The 19417-nt window shown below is 41.4% G+C and overlaps 1 protein-coding gene across 4 annotated transcripts in view; it reads right to left on the bottom strand.

Annotated features, from left to right (window-relative positions):
• Positions 1-8950: 8950 nt before the first annotated feature.
• Positions 8951-19417, bottom strand: part of SYT1 (synaptotagmin 1) — a 358533-nt gene continuing 348066 nt past the window's right edge. For all 4 annotated transcript variants that reach the window (XM_040596428.1, XM_040596427.1, XM_040596424.1 and 1 more), the window contains 2 exons: positions 16859-16992; positions 8951-12093 (listed from right to left, as the gene is read on the bottom strand). In XM_040596428.1, coding sequence (XP_040452362.1) covers positions 11887-12093; positions 16859-16992 — 341 coding nt within the window. In that variant the 3' untranslated portion in view covers positions 8951-11886. The remainder of the gene's footprint in view (positions 12094-16858; positions 16993-19417) is intronic.

Below are 19417 nucleotides of genomic sequence, written 5' to 3'. Positions count from 1 at the left end.
AGCTGCCCCTCGGCAGGACCTTCCTCATTTCGCCCTGCAATTCTGGTGAAGGGGAAGACCTGACCTTTTGTCTTTGCTTACACACACTGTTGGAGCCATGTCAGGAATCAGGTATTTCATGGTATAACCCAGATCAGTAATTTCTGAAGGGTTCCCCCCACCCCCAATGAGTACCCTGTGGGCTGGTTATCAGGCATGTGTTGAATCACGTTGCATGGCAAGGAAGAGACCGTGTTGTTGCTAATAAGACCAAACCCACTCCTTGGATGACTGTTTTAGATAATTAACAGGATCAAATGTTTTTGTATGTTCTAAGTAGTTCAGATGAAAAGGATACAATTCTTGCAGGATTTCGAAAATGAACTAGCTCTGCAAACCCATGTCACATTAAGTCCCTATTCTACAATGTGGGAAATACATTGTTAATGAGATGATCAGGAAATGGCATTAATCTTTTCTCTCTCTCCCTTTCTCCGCCCCCCACCCTGTACAGCAATCTTTAAGGATATGAAAATCCAGACAGCTTTTGAGTAAGAACATTTAGCTGATGATAATATGATTGTTTAGCAGATTGTGTCAACGGTAATTTCAGATTTGCAATGTTAAAAGCTAGGGATCTTGAAGCCCTTGGCTGTGGCTTTGGAATTTAAATAGCTAGCGTTTGCAGCATAGTAATGCCCAGATCCCCAAATTGTGGAAGGCTGTGTGCTACAAACCTTAGGGAAAGTGACTATGACAACAATATGAGTGTTAATAAAGAAGGAAAGTGTGGTGTATGCCATGTAAGACACTCAGCAAGGAGTGGTTCATTGCTGCTTATTTGTGGAGGAGACCTACTCTTTTTGAGGTGCTGAGGAATACAGTGTGCCAGTGCGTACTTGGGTTTAAGAGCTGCTAGACAAGGAACATGCTGTGTGATTGTGCAGGGACATGAAATACTCTGTGGTGAATGGGCTCCTCATCTATCCTTGAACATATCAAGAGTGTGAGAGGATTTACAGAGCTGTCACCCAGGAGGTAATGAATGCATTATCTCCTGGGTGACAGGAGGGCTGCAGGGAGTGCCTGAGCCTGTCACTGCTGCTGGAGGGCAGCAGAGATAACAAGTGTGTGAGGTGTGACCAGGTGGACAATCTGCTCAGCCCGGTGGCAGAGCTGAAAGAGGAATTAGAAAGGTTAAGGAGTATCAGGGATTGTAAGAGGGAGAGAGACTGGTGGAGCTGCTCTCTGCCATCATTGAGACAAATGCAGCAGACAGACACATCACAAGAAATGGTGGCTCTCCTACCTACTCATCACCAGGCAGATGGGAGGGGTCCTAAGAGACCAGGAGGAATGGAAACAAGCAGCAGGTGAATCAGCCCCCAATCTACTTCACCCTCCCTGGTACCCCTATAAAATATGTATGCAGCTCTGGAGCCTGGCAGCCAGGGAAACGACAATGTAGGCAGAAAGCCAGTCCAGGCTGGAGGAGTTGCCTGGGAGAGATGGTCAACCTCACACACCATGGCAAGCTCTGCTAGGAAGAAAAGAAAGGTGGTTGTCATTGGTGACCACTCTGAGAGGAACAGAGGGCATAAGTTTATGGGGCCAGGTGGGATCTACCCAAGGGTACGGAGGGAGCTGGTGGAGGAGCTCACCCAGCCACTCTCCATCATTTATCAACAGTCCTGGCTGACTGGGGAGGTCCCAGAAGACTGGAGGTGAGACAATGTGACACCCATCTACAGGAAGGGCAGGAAGGAGGATCCAGGGAACGACAGGCCTGTCGGCCTGACCTCAGTGCCAGGGAAGGTTATGGAGCAGATCATTCTGAGTGCCATCATGTGGCATGTGCAGGACAACTGGGGGATCAGGCCCAGGCAGCCTGGGTTCATGGAAGACAGGTCCTGCCTGACTAACGTGATCTCCTTCTACAGCAAGATGACCCGCCTAGTGGATGAGGGAAAGGCTGTCAGATGTTGTCTACCTGGACCTTAGTCAAGCCCTTGACACTGCCTCCCACAGCATTCTCCTGGGGAAACTGGCTGCTCATGCCTTGGATGGGCGTACTCTGCGCTGGGTTAAAAGCTGGCTGGCTGGCTGAGCGCAGAGAGTGGCAGTAACGGGGTTACATCCAGCTGGTGGCCGGTCACAAGTGGTGTTACCCAGGGGTCAGTACTGGGGCCCGCTCTTTTTAATATGTTTATTGACAATCTGGATGAGGGGATCATGTGCACCCTCAGTAAGTTTGCAGATGGCACCAAGCTGGGCAGGAACGTTGATCTGCTTGAGGGTAAGAAGGCTCTGTGGAGGGATCTGGACAGGCTGGGCTGATGGGCCAAGGCCAGTTGTATGAGGATTAACAAGGAGCAGTGCTGGGTCCTGCACTTGGGTCACAACGCCAGACAATGCTACAGGCTTGGGGCAGAGTGGCTGGAAAGCTGCCTGGGGGAAAGGACCTTGGGGTGCTGGGTGACAGCTGGGTGAACATGAGCCAGCAGTGTGCCCAGGTGGCCAAGACGGCCAGCAGCATCCTGGCTTGTGTCAGAAACAGCGTGGCCAGCAGGGCAAGGGCAATGATTGTCCCCCTGTACTCGGCACTGGTGAGGCTGCACCTCAAGTACTGGGTTCAGTTTTGGGCCCCTCACCACAACGAAGACACTGAGGTGCTGGAGCGTGTCCAGAGACGGGCAACGAGGCTGGTGAGGGGTCTGGAGCACAAGTCTGATGAGGAGCAGCTGAGGGAACTGGGGTTGTTTAGTCTGGAGAAGAGGAGACTCGGTACCTTTTTGCTCTCTACAACTACCTGAACAGAGGCTGTAGGCAGGTGGATGTCAGTCTCTTTTCCCAAGTAACAAGGGACAGAACAAGAGGAAACAGCCTCAAGTTACACCAGGGGACATCTAGAATGGAGATGAGGAAAAATTTTGTCACTGAAAGGGTGCTCAAGCATTGGAACAGGCTGCCCAGGGAGGTGGTGGAATTGACATCCTTGGAGGTGTTTAAAAAATGCATAATGTGGTGCCTAGCTATGTGGTTTAGTGATGGACTTGGCAGTCCTGGGTTAAGGATTGGAACTGATGATTTCAAAGGTCTTTTCCAACCTAAATTATTATTATTCTATAAAAAAAGAAAGTGAAGACACTATAAAACCGTTAGCCTGGCTAGCAGGAAAATGAACAAGTTCCCTGATAGTGAATGATTTTAACTTGCTTATTCTTTCAATGTGTTTTAAAATCTAGATTCCAGTGAAATTTACTTTTATTTCACCTGTATTGAGATTTTGTGGTGTTTGCTGTGTACTATGTACTATGTGAATTATGCTTTTTAAGATAACTGTGAGTGGGTATGGGACAGTGGTGTAACCAAGAGTTTGCTCCCCATGAGATACCTTAAAGAGAGAATATGAGTCAAACTGGCCTAAGCCAGCTCAGGAGTGGAGAGAGTCCTCTTGGTGTGTGATCAGAGAAGTATTTACGCTGCCAACTTCGAACAAGGCTGGGAGGAGACTGGCTGAGGCTAACGTGCTGTTTATATTGATTGTTCAGCTGCCTTGGCTATAATGAAACGGACTTGCGTTGTGGTGCTAGGCAGAGATTGTTTGCTCTCTCTTAGGGAAGGGGTTACAGGAGATTTGATGAAGGCACTTGAGATGATGAAAGTTGTGGGAACTGATTTAGAATTTCTGGTGCATGTGGGACCTTCAGTGTTACCCAGTCCGTCACATTTCTTCTCCATCAAAAGTGCTACTACACTTCTTTGTAGTGCTGGTATGACTCATCATTGCTAGGAAGGTTTAGAGTAAGACCATGAATATACTTTACAGGGCACATGTGCAGAAAGGTATTATACAGTGGGAAGCAATTAAACACTGTAGCACCTTCCTAATGTATATTCTGATACAAGTATCACCTGGCTGCAAAGGATTTGTAACTCTGTGATTTTCCCTGAACCCATGTTCCTAAGAGATTGTTAGGCACCAGTTGTTGCAGAGTGTTTGAATAAACTTTAGAAAGGAAAGTTGGCTAAGCAAGAAGTGGAGCAAAGGAAGCATGAAAAGAATCAAGCAGAACAGGTTGTGCTCAGCTGGATTAGGGAACACAGTAAATACAACATAAACAGTGAGTGGGAAATGTAGGATCAAAAGTTTAGTCAGAAATCTTGTGGCTCTGTTGATGTAACAGTGACATGGGGAAAGACAAAACCAAATAAGACTATGTGGACTGGGGCAGTATGGCAAGTGACAAAGATTTGGTCCCCTGATCTGCAAGTGATTTCTTTTTCTTCCTGCATTTTTGCTGATTTATTCCTCTGTATCTGTACTTCAAAAAATGTCAGCTGGTGAAGCTTGCTTGCTTTTCTTGCTTGCTGTTGTTGCATTACTAATTACTGCAGATTTAATTATGGTCATGGTGCTCGAACCTTTCAGGCAGCTATTTGTTTGTGTTAAATCCAAGCAGTGATGGCATTAACCAATTCTTTTCACGACTGGGCTGGAGTGGGAGATGCAATTCTTTGTGTGGCGAAAAAGGTTCTTTTTGGAAGCATGCAGCAAAGCAACAATGATAACCTGAATCTTCTCAGGTTTTTATTCTGGAGTTTTGGAAGGCTCGAACACAAGGCAGTATGTGGGCTAGGTAAGACTCATCTTTGCTCTGGTACAAATCTGTAGCTGGTTAGTTTTTCTGTAGTATAGTAGAAGTCTGTCGCTAGGATGCCTATTTATTAATTTGTCCCACGTTTATTTTTCGGTTCATTTATATAATCTCCATGAATGTATTCTATTTCCCTCAAGATTGGCTCTTTTTAGATTTACTTTTCACAACTTCTTTCTGCCAAGGACACTCTCAATTCCTTTTTATACTCTGTGTCTTGAGCTACAAAGACTTACCTGATTCAGCTGCCATGGAGAGCTTTTTACTTTGTCACAGATCATATGACAGCTTTTAATGGGGTAGTATTTTCCAGTTTTCCAATAGGTATTTTTCAAGGCGCAGTCTGATCTTTGAAAAGCACGCTGAGATATTTGCATGGAGGGTGCTATGTCTCAGGATTCACTGACACTACTGTCACAGTAGTCACTGTAATGGAGAAATGCCCTTACTGAAGTCAGGAAGCATCCTGGCATCTGTACACAGCGCTGCGCTGGGGCACATAGACATGCTCTGTGGGTGTGTGAAGTATGTCTACAACTAAACATATTCAACATAACACATATGGATTCTAAATATGTATGTGAGGGTAGTAATTTGAACATCCTTTGTGTACCCCCAGTTCATTGTAAGCTTTCATTGCATTCTCAGAGACTACTGAGAAAGCAATTCTATTTTTCTGTCAGCAATTCCTGTACAAAAAAAGAGGTTTTGCCTTCATTTTCCTTAATGGCTTGACCAGTTCTCCTACCTTCTCTTCTCATTTGAGATCATCTTTACCGACTGTTCACAAATCTCTCCAGAATATTTGGGTGATCAATAACATTTGAGTTGAAGTGCCTGTCTTGGTACTTGATTCTTAATATATGAGATTACAGATGGCCTCATAATTTAGGTCTGTTCCAGCTGAAACAATTTTGTGGCATAGGTACATTTTTTCATCTCATTAATTACTTTAAAATTAATTACCTAATTTCCTTGATAGCTTTCCATCAGAGCTTGTGTGTATCAATCAGTGTCAGGTCATGCTGTATGGTTGGAGAGAAGTAAGTGAAACTATAAGAAGTTTGATGAAGCAAGGAGTTAAAACAAATTAACAATTTAGCCACTTATTATTAACTTTGAAGAGCTGTCTTAGAAATTCTGAACTGAGTTAAACAATAGAGGCAACTTTGTATTTGAAAGATATGAATGCTGTTCTGACTATGTGAATGTCACAGAAGCTATGTCCAAAAAAACTTTGTTTAATAATATTGCCAGTTGCATGGAGGAAAAAAAGCATCTTGAGTGGGATGCAAGTTACTGAGCCTCAGAGTCTGTCTTTCACCAAAATGAGTGGATAATAATGTTTCTAAGTGAAAATAATTGACTTCAGCATTGTGTTTCAGGTTCCAGCCTGTCAGGCTTTCAATCAGGATTTACAGCCAGAGATCTTCCCTCCTTGTGATGAATGGTCTAAGGGAGAAGACAGATTAGCCCGATCTGGAACTCTTCAGTGACAGATCCATGTCAGGGTTTTGGAACACCTCTTGGTGCCAGTGGGTGCTGCTGCTTCTTAGGGAAGAGTCACGAAATCTTCTAAGCTAAGGTACACCTATGTGAATACAATAAATACGGGGAGAGAACTGCCCCCGGGCTCTGGGAGAATGCGAGCAAAATTAGGGAGGTTTGTGCAGGTTTGTGGGTAACTTTGATTAGTGGAGAAGAGAATATTTTGCCACTTTTGTGCATTGGTCTTTTGACTGAGAAAAACTGAAGTCAGCTCTGTTTGTTACACTGATAAATAACATCAGCGCATCGCCTGCTGTGTGCTTTCCTTATTGTAAGTAATAAGAGAGTGTACAAATATATGAAATGGTTGACTGAAATTAAAAGTGAGCTGTCAAACTGATGAGACTGGTTCTGTCGGAAGATGAAAATCTTTTGTTTTGTTTTGGGTTTTTTTGGTCTAAATGGCTCTTCAAAAATCTCGGTATGTTACTGCACAGTGCATGCATAGAACAAAAAGACTATACCACACACCCCCTCCACCTTCATTCACCCCAAAAGCCTCAAATAACTGTCTTTGCTTCCCCAACCTACTCGGCCTCTTTATAAGCTCCATTAAGGATGTCTAGGTCATTCCCTAGTTTGTAGAACTTTCTTTTTTAAGTTGAATGCAGAATATTCTTGACATAAATATCTTTGTGTGGCTCTTGTGTCTGAAAATATTGCTGCAGGTGTCAGTCACAAAGTACCATATAGAGTTAAAAGTCTTCTCTGTACTAGTTTGTCACATACTTTTGGATCTACGTTTTTGGTACAATATTAACAAGTATTCTCTATACTGAATATAAAAATATTTACTGCATATAAGGTAAATGTAGCTAAGACTGGGTAAAAGTTCTTGTGGTATGTATAGAGAAATCCGTTTCCATACTTTCTTTAATGCTTGGATGAACAACAGTGTCTGAACTGACACTGAAAGTAGGGGCTGGGCAAGAATTTAGTAGATGTATGGTCTGAAAAGGTCAGTATGTGTATAAGAAACTGAACTGGCAGCCTGAAGTGAAAATGCTAATGCATAAATAAATAAGGGAATTGACTGTTAGAGTAATCAGAAAATATAACGTTCTAATTTTTGCTTTGCATAACTAACAGGCAATTAACTTTCATTGACTCATGATGTGAAAAGTGATCGAGAGACGTAGATCCTTTGCTTTGGTAACAGTCTGTCAGTTGGGAAGAATGTTTTTCTTTGACAGTTGATTAGGGGTTAAATGAGCTGAATAAAATAGGCAATTTTTGCTGCTTTTCCCAATTAGTGTAACAGCTATTATATGAAACATTTTTCCTTACATTAGTTGTAATGACTGGCTTTAACTGATAAGCCCTGTTGGAAGAACTGGTTTTGATCGACAAGGATGCCGTTTTGGTATTCTCAAGATCTGCAAAAATGCCCGGTGCATATAGGACCTGGATCAAAGTATTTTTATTTATTGACTTTGATAGATTTGGGTCTGCTCTTGAGCAAAATGCTTCTCTTAGGGAAGCACGTGCTTAGTCTGATCGTGCAACAGCTTAGGTGGTGAAGAAGGGAGCAGCAGCATCTCATATCTCCATAATATGGTACCTGCCTGTGACTATGGGGAACAATACTGCACCACAGGAGTGTTACCTCAGCTCCTGCAGACCAAGCAGGCATCACCTCACAGCAGAGCTGTAAAGCCACAGATACAAGATTCCAGTCATTCACAGTTTTGGATGAGTAACTGCTCTCTGAATCACAAGGCCCACCAGGAGACGTCAGCCTGCTCTTGCTTGCTGAGAGTGGCATCAGTCCATTTGGTGCTCGTTGACACTAGACGATGAAAAAAAAATGGCTGGCAGGAAAGAGTGCACTTTCTGAGCAGTGGGAATAGGGAAAAGAGTCAACCATGAAAATACTTATAATGAGCTCTAAGTTGTAATATGGCCTGGTGTAACAACAGCTGTGGTTAAACTGGTGCATATCAGTAATTACCACAGTATGGTTCCTGAAAGGAATGGGCGTATTTCTCTTGAGACTGGGGAAAAACAGGGTAGGGGCAACAGTGATGTGGAAAATGGTTACATAAAACAAATGTAGCTACAGGTTTGGGGGTTTTGGTTGGTTTTTTTATATTATTATTATTTGTTTGGGTTGGGTTTTTGGTGTGTGGTTTGTTTATTGTTTTTTTTTTTTCTGAGCTGTTTCTTTTTGTAGGCTCAGGAACTTGAACTGCTTCACAGCACAGTGTTTTTCTATCATAATTAGTTTGTGGGTTCAATTCCTCCCATACCTTCTCACTACACCACCACCCCACCCCCCCCACACAGTTTAACCTCTTATTTAATGATCTTTAGCCTACTTGAGGCCTGATTTTTATGGCCAGTTCAGAAGTAGCTCTTGAATGTAGGTTAAAATATACCATCTCTCTCCAAAAGAAAACTTCAGCCATGGCTCTTAACACAATTGGCTTGAAAAGTGCTGATGCATAGGTAATTACTTGGAGGTTTTGTTGTGGTATAGTAGCTAGTCCATGTTTTGATAGAGAGTGATGTTTTTGGAGGCAAATAATCAAGCTTTTGGGAAACTGAGGTGATAGTTCTTCATCTGCAGCAGAGGTGGAGAATGCATCTACTGGAGCACTACTGGCTGTGACTGTCTTGCGAAAAACCACGCTGATGAAAGCAGCTTGTCACAGCCCCTTGAAAAGTGCTGTGCTATTACACTTGCAACACTTCAAAGTTTATGATTGTGCTAAAGGGAAACATCTTTTCAAAATTTTGTATCAAAAGAAAAATGCTAGAACATCAACAGGAAATAAAACATTTTTATTGAATATCTGTGTAATATGTATGTTATTTTTAACGACAATTGGAAAACTCTACTGTGGGAAGTCACTACACAAAGTGAAACAAAATATAAACCACCTCATCAAAAATGAAGGTAAAATACGGCTAAAGTTGTCAGCTCGCGGGCCACGAGCGATATGGCAGGATAAAACACCCCAAACATTTCTACAAGATACAGAGAAAACCCACACAGAGAAACACTCAAGCAGGCAGTAAATATACACAAAGGCAACTAGGATCTTTCTACAGCATCAGATTCTAATACCTCACACAGCTTTGTCAGAAAGGTACATGTGGCTTCTTTTGAGGATGAAAATGTCATCTTGGTCACACGGCAGGTTCAGTCTCTGTGAATCATCGTATCTCACAAACCAGTTCTATGGTGACATTCAGTCTGGCAGTGTAGGAAGAGAAAGCATTAAGAATACCTTAACACAATGAGTCAGTCCTGGCAGTTTGAACCTGCAGCTATCCTGAATGAACAACCAAAAGTTGGAGACCATGAAGCTCTTGTGCTGGAAAGCTACCTGTCTACTTCTCTTTGGTGGGGTTTGGTCCTTAAGGTTAAGATTTTAAATTATTCCAGCTTGATGCTTTGTATGTATGCGCCTGTTTCTATCAGAAAATGTCTCGCTTGTGTTTTTTCTGTGTTTCATGTAAAAAAAGAAAGGAAATGGGTCTTGCTATTCTGACTTTTGGAGGTGGGGAGACATCCAGACTTGTTCTCCTCCCACTTCTTTGCTCCTTCTGTTCTGTCAAATGTACTGAAAACACTGGTGCTTGGCCGTCACGGCACTGACCTCTCAGGCTGTCACACCTCTCCCAGAAGCAAAGCCTTGAGGGAGGCTGTGGAATTTAGTTTTCAGTACACAGTTCTCTGATTACATTCATCTTTGTTCTTTGTCTTCAATAACTTCCGTTAGATACAATTGATAAGAACTTTAATGGTTACTTCTCATGCCTCCCTCCAAAAGTTATAGCATTTCCACATTTCTGGGGTAGTTTGCATTGCTGAAAATAATGATCTCTTCAAAGCATTATAAATATATTCACAGATTGGAAAGATAAGCGAGGGGCCTCAAAGGACAGTACATGAGATAGAAGTGATGCCCTAAATGACTTGATGAGATGGTACAAGCTGAGATGACAGGCTGGCTGGCTGTAAGACAACTATCTACAGTAAAGCGGTGGGGGGCGAGGGCGATTGGAAATGTAGAGTATTGCACAGGGCTTGACAAAATGCTGCGTGGTCAACCCATTTAATATAGCATCCTTGTCCCCTGCATAGCTCTCCAGTTCTAAATTGGTCCGTAATAACTAGAACTGCTTGTGCTATGCGTTCCTTCGGCAGTGCAGTAGAAGGGAATGGCAGTATTATTACAATATCACTACGGAATAAATTGATTGCTATCCACTGAGAAAACTACATTTCTAAGCACACACGGCAGTCACAGTGATACACAGAGCAGTCTTTCAAGACTCTTATGGAATGACTAATAGCTTCATAATAGTGCCATTTACTACATAATAACATTGAAAACATTTAAAAACTCCTCCTGAAACGAGCATCTAGTATACAGAAGAGGTTGCTTCAGTTTTCTAGAACTTGTTCTTTGTTTTCACTTTTTTTTTTTAAAGGACAAATTAAAACTTAAGTATAAATAGTATATAAAAGGTCACTAGCTGTTCTCTTTTGGCTTACTTTGAAGTGCATTTAGAACTATGGCTAAATTTTGTCATCTTCTGATGGGATTACAATACTGTCTGTTCACCATGAAACTATTATTGTATAATAAACTCACACGGCTGTGTCTAAAAAATATTCTGCATTCCTTCTAATCTGAGTCAGTATAATAAAATATTTTGTTACAAAGTCTAATGTGCAAACTCATTATAATGTGGAATTGTGGATGGAATTCACAGTATGCAAATTTTGTATAAAGGTGATAATGGAGAGCTACCCTTGTTTTCATGGCAGCATTTCGCTACAGCTCTGCATCTCCCTCCTCCCTTCCCCCCCACCCCCCCCCCCCCCCGCCCCGGTCCCTGCACAACCTCTGCAATGGTGTTACTTTGTACGTTAGATGAAATCATTGCCTCCTATGAAACTGCTTCCTCAACTTTCAATCTAAAGCCATTTCAGTCTGTTATGTGTTTTGCTTTGGAATATATACAAAAAATTGTATCCTGGCTTCTGGCTACATCTCCTTGAGGTCAGCCATGGAGCTGCTCAGATCATGCTAAGTTGCCTGTGAAAGAAATCTACCCAATTGAATTTGCCCCTCCAAGATTCACTGTGGACGTGTAGCGTGTTATTAGGATGGTCCAGTTGAAAGCTCAGATTTAAGTTGTCCTTTAAGATGTCAGTGTAACACTACTAGTGCCTTACAAGTTGGAATTTTTTTTCTGGAATGCAGACGATACAATAGTTACCCTATAATATATTATCAGCTCTCCTATATCTCAGTCAATTTACATAATTTAAAATAGAACATCTTATTAAAAACATCTAGATATACACAGATTAGGAAACGTTTACAACATACAAATACACAAACTAGAAATAAATTCTCAGCATACTGGTGTATATATACAACTGTGTGATACAATAAATAATTTCTGTCATGCTCTATCTACACATCATATTGCTTAAAAGAAGAGTAGATCTGGGGGGGCAGTGGTGAAATTAAGCGCCTTCAGAGGGCTCTCTACATTTAAATTTGTGCAAATTAAAATGGGAATTTAGAAGTACAACTGATCTGTGTCAGGAACACATGGCTGGAAATGAAAGGACCCATATTACTGAGGTATTTACAGATACTGGCTAAAGAGCACTATGCGGGCAAACGCAGAAAGGCTTCTTCTTCTTCTTCTTCATAATTTAATTTAATTTAATTTACTTCTTGACTGCCAGCATGGCATCTACCTCCTCCTCGGGCTGTAAGGTGTGCCACTGTGCAATGGGCCGCCGGGGGTTGGCCAACATGTCTGACCAATGCCGCAGCTCCGCTCCGGTGCTATTGTAGCCCACAAAGACTTTCCCGATGGCATCGTTCTTGCCAATCTTGTCATAGTCCAAAACAGTCACAACAATTTGCACTTTCTGCAATGAGATAGAGAAAGACCAGTGAGCATGATGGTAAGGGGAAGGTGGGCAGAGATGAATCTTGGGACAGACAACAGCAATGGAGACTCCACAAAGGGGGTAAGTGCGTGACAGCCAGTGCAGGTTCCCCCAGCGAGAAGCAAATTCAAACTTGTGTCTTTGCTTCTTGAGAGCCTTCCAAGTAAAATTACGTTCACAGCCTCCCTGTTAACTGCAAAGTTGCCCCCTTGCATTGAAGAGCTTCATATGGGAATCAAGGTTGGGTTTTTTTCCTTTAACAGATTCACAATTTATGGATTTTTTAAAAGTTGTTATTGAAAACTTAGACTGCTAGAATTCTGTAGGGCTAAAATGGAGAACTTAAGGTAAGTTAATTCAAAAGTAGTGCAATTTAACACATTGCTATTGTTTAAGTAAATAAGTTAGCAGCTAAAATTCAGAAAAAGCACTTCCCCAAGTTAACGTTTGCAACGTTGTTCTCTGTTAATTGCTTTTTCTGCTTCTAAACAACTCTTAGCCATACATCCAGCATGCTAATCAGTTATTTTCAGATAAGTTTAGAAGATAGCTCTTATTGTTACCATATAAGTACACACACACGTACTCATCTGTGTGTTTATGTGCATGTGCACACATGTAAGTATGTATGTATATTGTGTATATTCAATATATTTATAAAGGAGTCTAGAAAACAGGCTGCATGCTCAGGGTAGTTGGAAAGAAGTATAAACCCCACTGTCTCAGGGCTCTGACACACCTACAACTGAGCTGATGCTGGAGTGCCACTTCTGCTGTAGGAACAGTGATCGCTGGCAAACTGGGTAAAACTATCCCACAAAATCTGCGCGAGCCCATCTGTCACGGCTCATAGGTAATTTTCCATTCACTTAGACTGGAGCACACTGGGAGGTGATGTTCAAGGCAGGCATTTGTGTATGCACTTGCCTGCACATGCACACATTCCTCTCCTTCAGGTCATCAATATTTGTTGAAAGAGCACAAACAGCTATTCCCTTCAGTGGAGTGGTGTTGTTCGCCAACAGTGCCTAAGACATTAACAGCCTTGGGCTGATTTTACTAAATTGTAAACGCTTCTCCTTAGGGAGCTTTATTTTTGAAGATGAACCTACAATTCTTTTTCTGATTCCTTTCTCCCATGCTAAATACACACAGCTCCTTTTTACAGTGTGAGTTTCCTGAACTGGAGGAAGAAATGCCCTGAAGCACTTTTTTTCCCAGAAAAATCTTTTATTCTCAAGCATCAGGTTTTTAAATTTAAGGCTTTAAATATACGTAGAATCTGGGTTCCTTACTAGAATGATTAATTTCAGTGCTTGCAATAGAATTATCTTTTAAAAGTAACTGACTCTTCTAAGTATATCTGCAAGACCAGGCTCATGAGGTCTATTTTACAGAGTCCATTCCCTTACAAGATTGTACAATTCACTGAGCCAGAGAGAGATGATTCCAACTGGCACTAAAGTATTTATATAGTTGCTGATGACAAAAGTGTACATCAAACTCAAGACTCTCCCTAGAGCACTCACGATAAAAGGCAATATCCTGAAGCAAGTATTTCTAGATGCCAAAATGATGTTTCAGTGTTGCTGTTTGCAATGCACTCACTTCTAATGTTGATGGTACCTCCCCAAATGAACATTTATGTTTTAGATGTGTATTACACTCACAGATATAAAAAGTAAGCACAAGACTATTACTTTACAGTACAAAAAAAAGTTTCCTGCTGTACCTAGAAGCTTGCGGGCTTTTCTGGGGGGGGGGGGGGGCATTAATCCTAAGACAACAATGAACACTGTAAACAAAAGACCCTTTTCCTTGCTCTATAAAGATGTCAGAACAGCTATCTCAGATGATTAACTCTGAGATGATTTTCACCTCGTGGTCTCTGGCTTAAACCTGCAGAGAAATGTGAGCATCTCTTTGCCTTTGTACCATGTATTAAAGGAACAGATGCACTGCAAAACCCAAGAGGTGCTTGTAGAAAGCACCACCTCTGCTAATAAACACTTGGATTAACAGTTTGCTTGGTGTGATTAAGCATTCTTTGGACTGAAAGGGCCTGGAGACATTGCTACCTACAAAGGCAGTGTGTCTTGCACATGACAAAACACATGCTTGATCTGCCTGTAGTAACAGCATTTGACTTCCCAGTGGTGTTCTCCCATTACCCTAAAAGACATCACTTTTCTTCCTTAAGAGCTACAATCCACAGTCACTATTAAATTGTTGAAAGTGTTACTGTTTGGCCCATATTAAATAGCATAGATTCACTGCTATTGAGCTGCTTTCCCTCCATGAGCTCCTTGTCTTCGCTCTCCAACAATCAAGAAACTTGTATAACCATTATTTTTTGACTGTGAAAGTTTACTTAATGACTTTTACATGAGTTACCCAAAAGCCACAGTGATTTTTACCATACTAAGTCTAAATAACATTTAAAATGTGTTTTTCTAATGATGCAATCACTTCAGTAACCATAATGAAATAACTTCTAAATATAGTCTTTTATAACTAACTCCAAAATACACTGGCACATGACCAAAGTCCATAATTACAGATTTTACATTGAAGCTATATACTGAAGTAAATACCTATAAAGTTATTATAATAAACATGGAAAAAAAAAAAAAAAAGGCAAGCAAAAATTTAAACAGCTAAACCACAATACTTCTTGCAGGTCCTATCTCCACCTTACAAAACTGACATGGAATTATAAAGCAAAATGGCCAAGTACCCACAGAATGCACTTAACCATGCCAAAACTCTGATCTGATAACTTGGAGGTGCCCATTCCAGTTCCCCAGTCCTGTCCCTATTTGGAAATCAAGACATTCGTGGACTAAATTGCTAGAGAGGCTCAACTTGATTAATCATTTTTGCCTCTGTGTCTTTGATGCTTGTTATGAGATCTTTCACAAGCACACAGACCAGCTTTTATTAAAATAAATGGGAATTAGACCCCACTGGATTTCCCATTTTTTGATTCCTAGAGCCCACAAACCCCACAGTACACGCTGCATGTGGGCTATGAAGAAACTCTAAACAGGCTGATGATGCATCCCAGTCACTATTCTTACTGCCTCACCTTGTCTATTTTTATTACCTTTGTCAGTACCAAGTCAATAAAAACCAAGCAGGCAGCTTTAGTTGAAATGTAGGCCTTGGCTCCTGGGCCAGTTGCTATCAAAGTCCAAGATACAGAGTCTCAAAACCTGTACCATGCTTTCATCTAATCAAGAGAGGGCTCCCAGTTTGGCTCAGGCCATTTAAACTTTCAAACTACGAGTAGCATGGCACCTAACTCATACGTAGACCTCTCACAGGCCACAAAAGGATGTAATCCCAAACTACTTTAATTATGGTCGTTCAAACTGGGATGATACCCTGAAGGTACGCTTTCCACATTCAGCTCCACCCAGAAAAGCTCCTGCCTTGCTTAATACCTCCATGGTCACCGGGCTCTGTGGGCAGGTGGGAAGCCAGCATACAGTTCTTTTCTCTTCTGAGAGTATTTACATGGATACATCTCCCCTGCCAATGAATGCTCTAACAAGTGCGCAAAATAATGAAATAGTTTCACACTAATGGTTAAGGCTTTAAAAAAATAGAGAAGGCCTGTACCAGTTGATCTTTATGTGGTTTACACTACCTAGATCACACCAGAGACCAAAGTCTCTCCCTTTCCAAGAGAACCACCCAACTAACAGGTGATCTTATGCTCTGTGGCCAGCCATATACTTATTATTTATGCAGAAATTAATGCTGCACTCTCATCATAAGCTATAGGCACAGGTGACAAGAGTACTTGCTTACAACATTGAAGAGATAGGTTTAAATTCACTTAGGGAGGAGAGTGAATTGGATGCAGGTTTCCCACATGCCTCCTGAGATGAAAAAAAAGGAGCTTCTCTCTTGTGAGAAAAGGCTAGTTAACATCAGAAGCTGTTAAATCTCACTCTCATGAATAAGAGATTATTTGCCTCCAGTAGCTCAGCCCAAAGGTAGGTAACAGAGTCCCTGAAAAAAAGACACAATGCCTTGTCCTGGTATTTCCCACTGCTAATGTAGGTGACTTCCAGCTCACTGTGCTGACCTCTGAGGCCCCGTCATTTTAGGGGACAGCAGCAGCACCTGGAGAGCTGCTGGAAGATCCCCTGCGGTGCCTAGAAAGAGGTACTGCAGCACTGACCCCTGAGAATCTCAAATGTCTTTTTCAAAGGGATGTAGGAATCATTGAAAAAGTTTTCGTGGTGCGGTGAATACAACTTGAAAACAAGTTGTGATTAAATTATGTTTTACTTCAGAGGGATGCTGCAGTGCTTTCAACAAACAGGACCAATAAATGCATAGGGAACACATTTAACTGATGATGCCCATTTATTATTTCAACTAATTTGGGGAAAATTGCTATATATGCCTTTTCTTTTATCCCTATACTTTTTTGCTGGCACACTCCTTCACTATCACCCTGAGGGTATTTTATTTTTTTTTTCCAGAATCCATTTTTGTTAACAGAAAATGTCAGTTACCCATTTCTCACTGATGAATCAAAGCTTCGTAAGTACTGTGCATTTTATCATTTCCCTCTTGAAGCAGTCACACTCATCTAATGTAGCACAGGGCTGGCACCTAGGTGCTAATGAAGGCATGCACACGTGATAATTAACAAGATTCCTGTTAAATATTTATAAGGGCTGAGAAATGTAATGCAAAGGGAAGACAAAACACTGTTTGACATTACCTGAATTTGCTCAAATGGTACTTCAAAGCTGAAAGACTCATTGTAGTAGGGATTCAGAGTGTTCTTTTTAATTGTAGTCTTTTTCTTCTTCAGCCTCTTACCGTTCTGCATCAGATGGATCTTCACATAGGGATCTAAGTAATCAACACAAGAAGTAGAGCTAAGAACAGTAGTTCAGTATGTTTTATACAGATTTTAACCCTACACACACATTTAAGAGTCAATGAAAAAAGAAAGAAAAACCTTTAGCAACAAACAGCTTGTATTTAAACAAAGTCCTAATTTCCACCATGTATGACTGTGAAGTTCTTGATGGAAAAAGGTACAAAACATTTATTGCATTATCCCCTTAACATCATGAAGGAGGGGTAAATTCCCACCTAACTTTGTTCCATAGCTCATTAACCATCCTGGAAATGTCTTTACGTTAACATCTTTTATTTGCTGCAAACGTTTCTTAGCAATGGGGCTGTCTGGTGGTTTTCCCAGGAGCTGTGTGTGCTGCCGAATGCACGAGCGGTGGGCACAGGGCTCAGTGGCTGGCTGCTCTTCAGCTGCCTGGCAGCTCTTCACATTGCTCCTTGGGCAGGAGCTGCACTGTGCTTCTCCCACCCTCTGACCTCCCCAGCAGCTGCTACTGACAGTTATTTCATGGCAGGAAGGGACTTTACCCCTTAAATGCCGGTTCTCTTACCTTAGTGCTACGTGCAGCCAGAGCAAGGTGCACGCCACTGTACTGGTGTAAATTATGAATTGGTTTTGCCACGGTCTATTGAATTCCCATTCTTATTTTGTATGGCTTCTGGTGGCAAAGTAACATAACTGATTTGGTACCTAATCAGGTATTCCTTGCACAAACAAAGCTCTTGTGGACATTGCTGCTGTGAAGTGATATCTTAGTAGTTATACTTTCAATGGAAATTTTGCCTGCTTAAAAGAATAGCGGTTAGAACTCAATCTGTTACAAGAGCCGTGTTCCCGTTCAGAGAATGAACTAGCAGTTCTTCCATGGTGGTGTTCATTAGCAGCACCCTCACTGAGCTCAGTTATTTTTCTGTTTAGGCCTAGTATAAAGCACCATTTGAAGCATCTCAAGCTCATCCTTTTCAACAACCTGTATGGTACTGTCACCAAAATTTGGGTAGGTTCCTCTCTTGGCTTTAGGCAGCTGAACTGCGATGTAGGTCAAGGCAAGCCTTCCCTCTAGTGAGCTGGTAAGAGCTATACAAAGCACCAGCTAGCCACAGGTCATCTGTGGTATAAATCAGGAGAGCCTAAATACAAACTGTCAAAGGAATGGGCTTCTCCTTTCCCTCCTGAGAAAAGGGTGGGGCTACAGAAGAAGAATGACAAATGAACACTGAACTTAAATATTATCACTATGAGCAAACCACGCTTTATGACTCTGCAATGAAATTCATGTACAGAAGAGTAATCGCATTCTGCTACAGTCAAAATATGCCTTACTGTGGAAACACAGGAGTTTGGGACAGCTAAGTTACTGGGGTGACTTGATCATGATCTACAGTACCTCTGAAGGGAGCATAATTTTGGTAGTCGACTCTTCAGGCCAGCAGACAAGGGCGTAATATCCAACGGCTATGAGAAGAAACTAGAAAAATTCTAATTTAGAAATATGCATGTACTTTATAATAAGACTGAAACAGCTGGAATAGCTTCTCAGTGCTGTGAACTCTCTGTTATAGTGGGTTAAGATTCCTTCTCCCTCAAAAGACTCAAGTTCAAATAGAAATTAAATCTGGGTAGGTTTATGCTTAAGGCTAGACAGGGTTGCAAGGGTTCCTTTTGGCTGCACAATGTATGAATTAAGGGCTATCATGTGAACAGCAGAAATGCTAGCAAAAAGCCAGCAGAAGCCTATTTCTTTTTGAATACTGATTTCAACAGCAACAGCATACAGGGTTTTGAAGGTGGAAAACAGGCAGATATGGACTCCTTCAGCATTAGTTTATACTTGAGAAAGGCTCATCTACCCCATTACGTTTGCTGAGGCTCCAGGCTGAATGCACAATTGTTTTAACAGGAAAATAATGTTTTATGTATAGCTAATATATAGTAAGAAAGTATCACCAGTGGTAGACTGTTAAGATATGGAAATGAGATAAAATGCTGTTTAAATATGATTTGAGTAACTAGAGTAAGCTGGGAGGCTAAACGGTTTAGTAATACATTATTATTAAGGGGATTAGAAGCAAAGAATTCTGTTAAAGTAAATGCAGTTAATATAAACCAGTCCTTTAGCGATCTGTGCCTGTGCACATAATAGATTTTATGATTATTCATATGCCCATAAAGAACTGTATGATTTATATAGTGACACATATATATTCCTATCTTGATAAACATTCCATATTTTGAAGAAAAATGTTTTTAACTTAGAATTCAAGTCTATGTGAGTGCTCAGGGTCTACATGTATCTTCACTTTAAATGATTTGCTTCTATTGACTTTCTATCATCATGATCGTGTTGGAGCAAAATCTGACCTGGGATAACTCATGGCCATGGGACAAAGCCCAGAAGCTAGGTTTCTGCGGTTT

Source organism: Falco naumanni, chromosome 5 (assembly GCF_017639655.2).
Source record: "Falco naumanni isolate bFalNau1 chromosome 5, bFalNau1.pat, whole genome shotgun sequence".
NCBI lineage: Eukaryota > Metazoa > Chordata > Aves > Falconiformes > Falconidae > Falco > Falco naumanni.
Note: the sequence above shows the minus strand (reverse complement) of the source record. Positions and strands in the feature narration are given on the sequence as shown.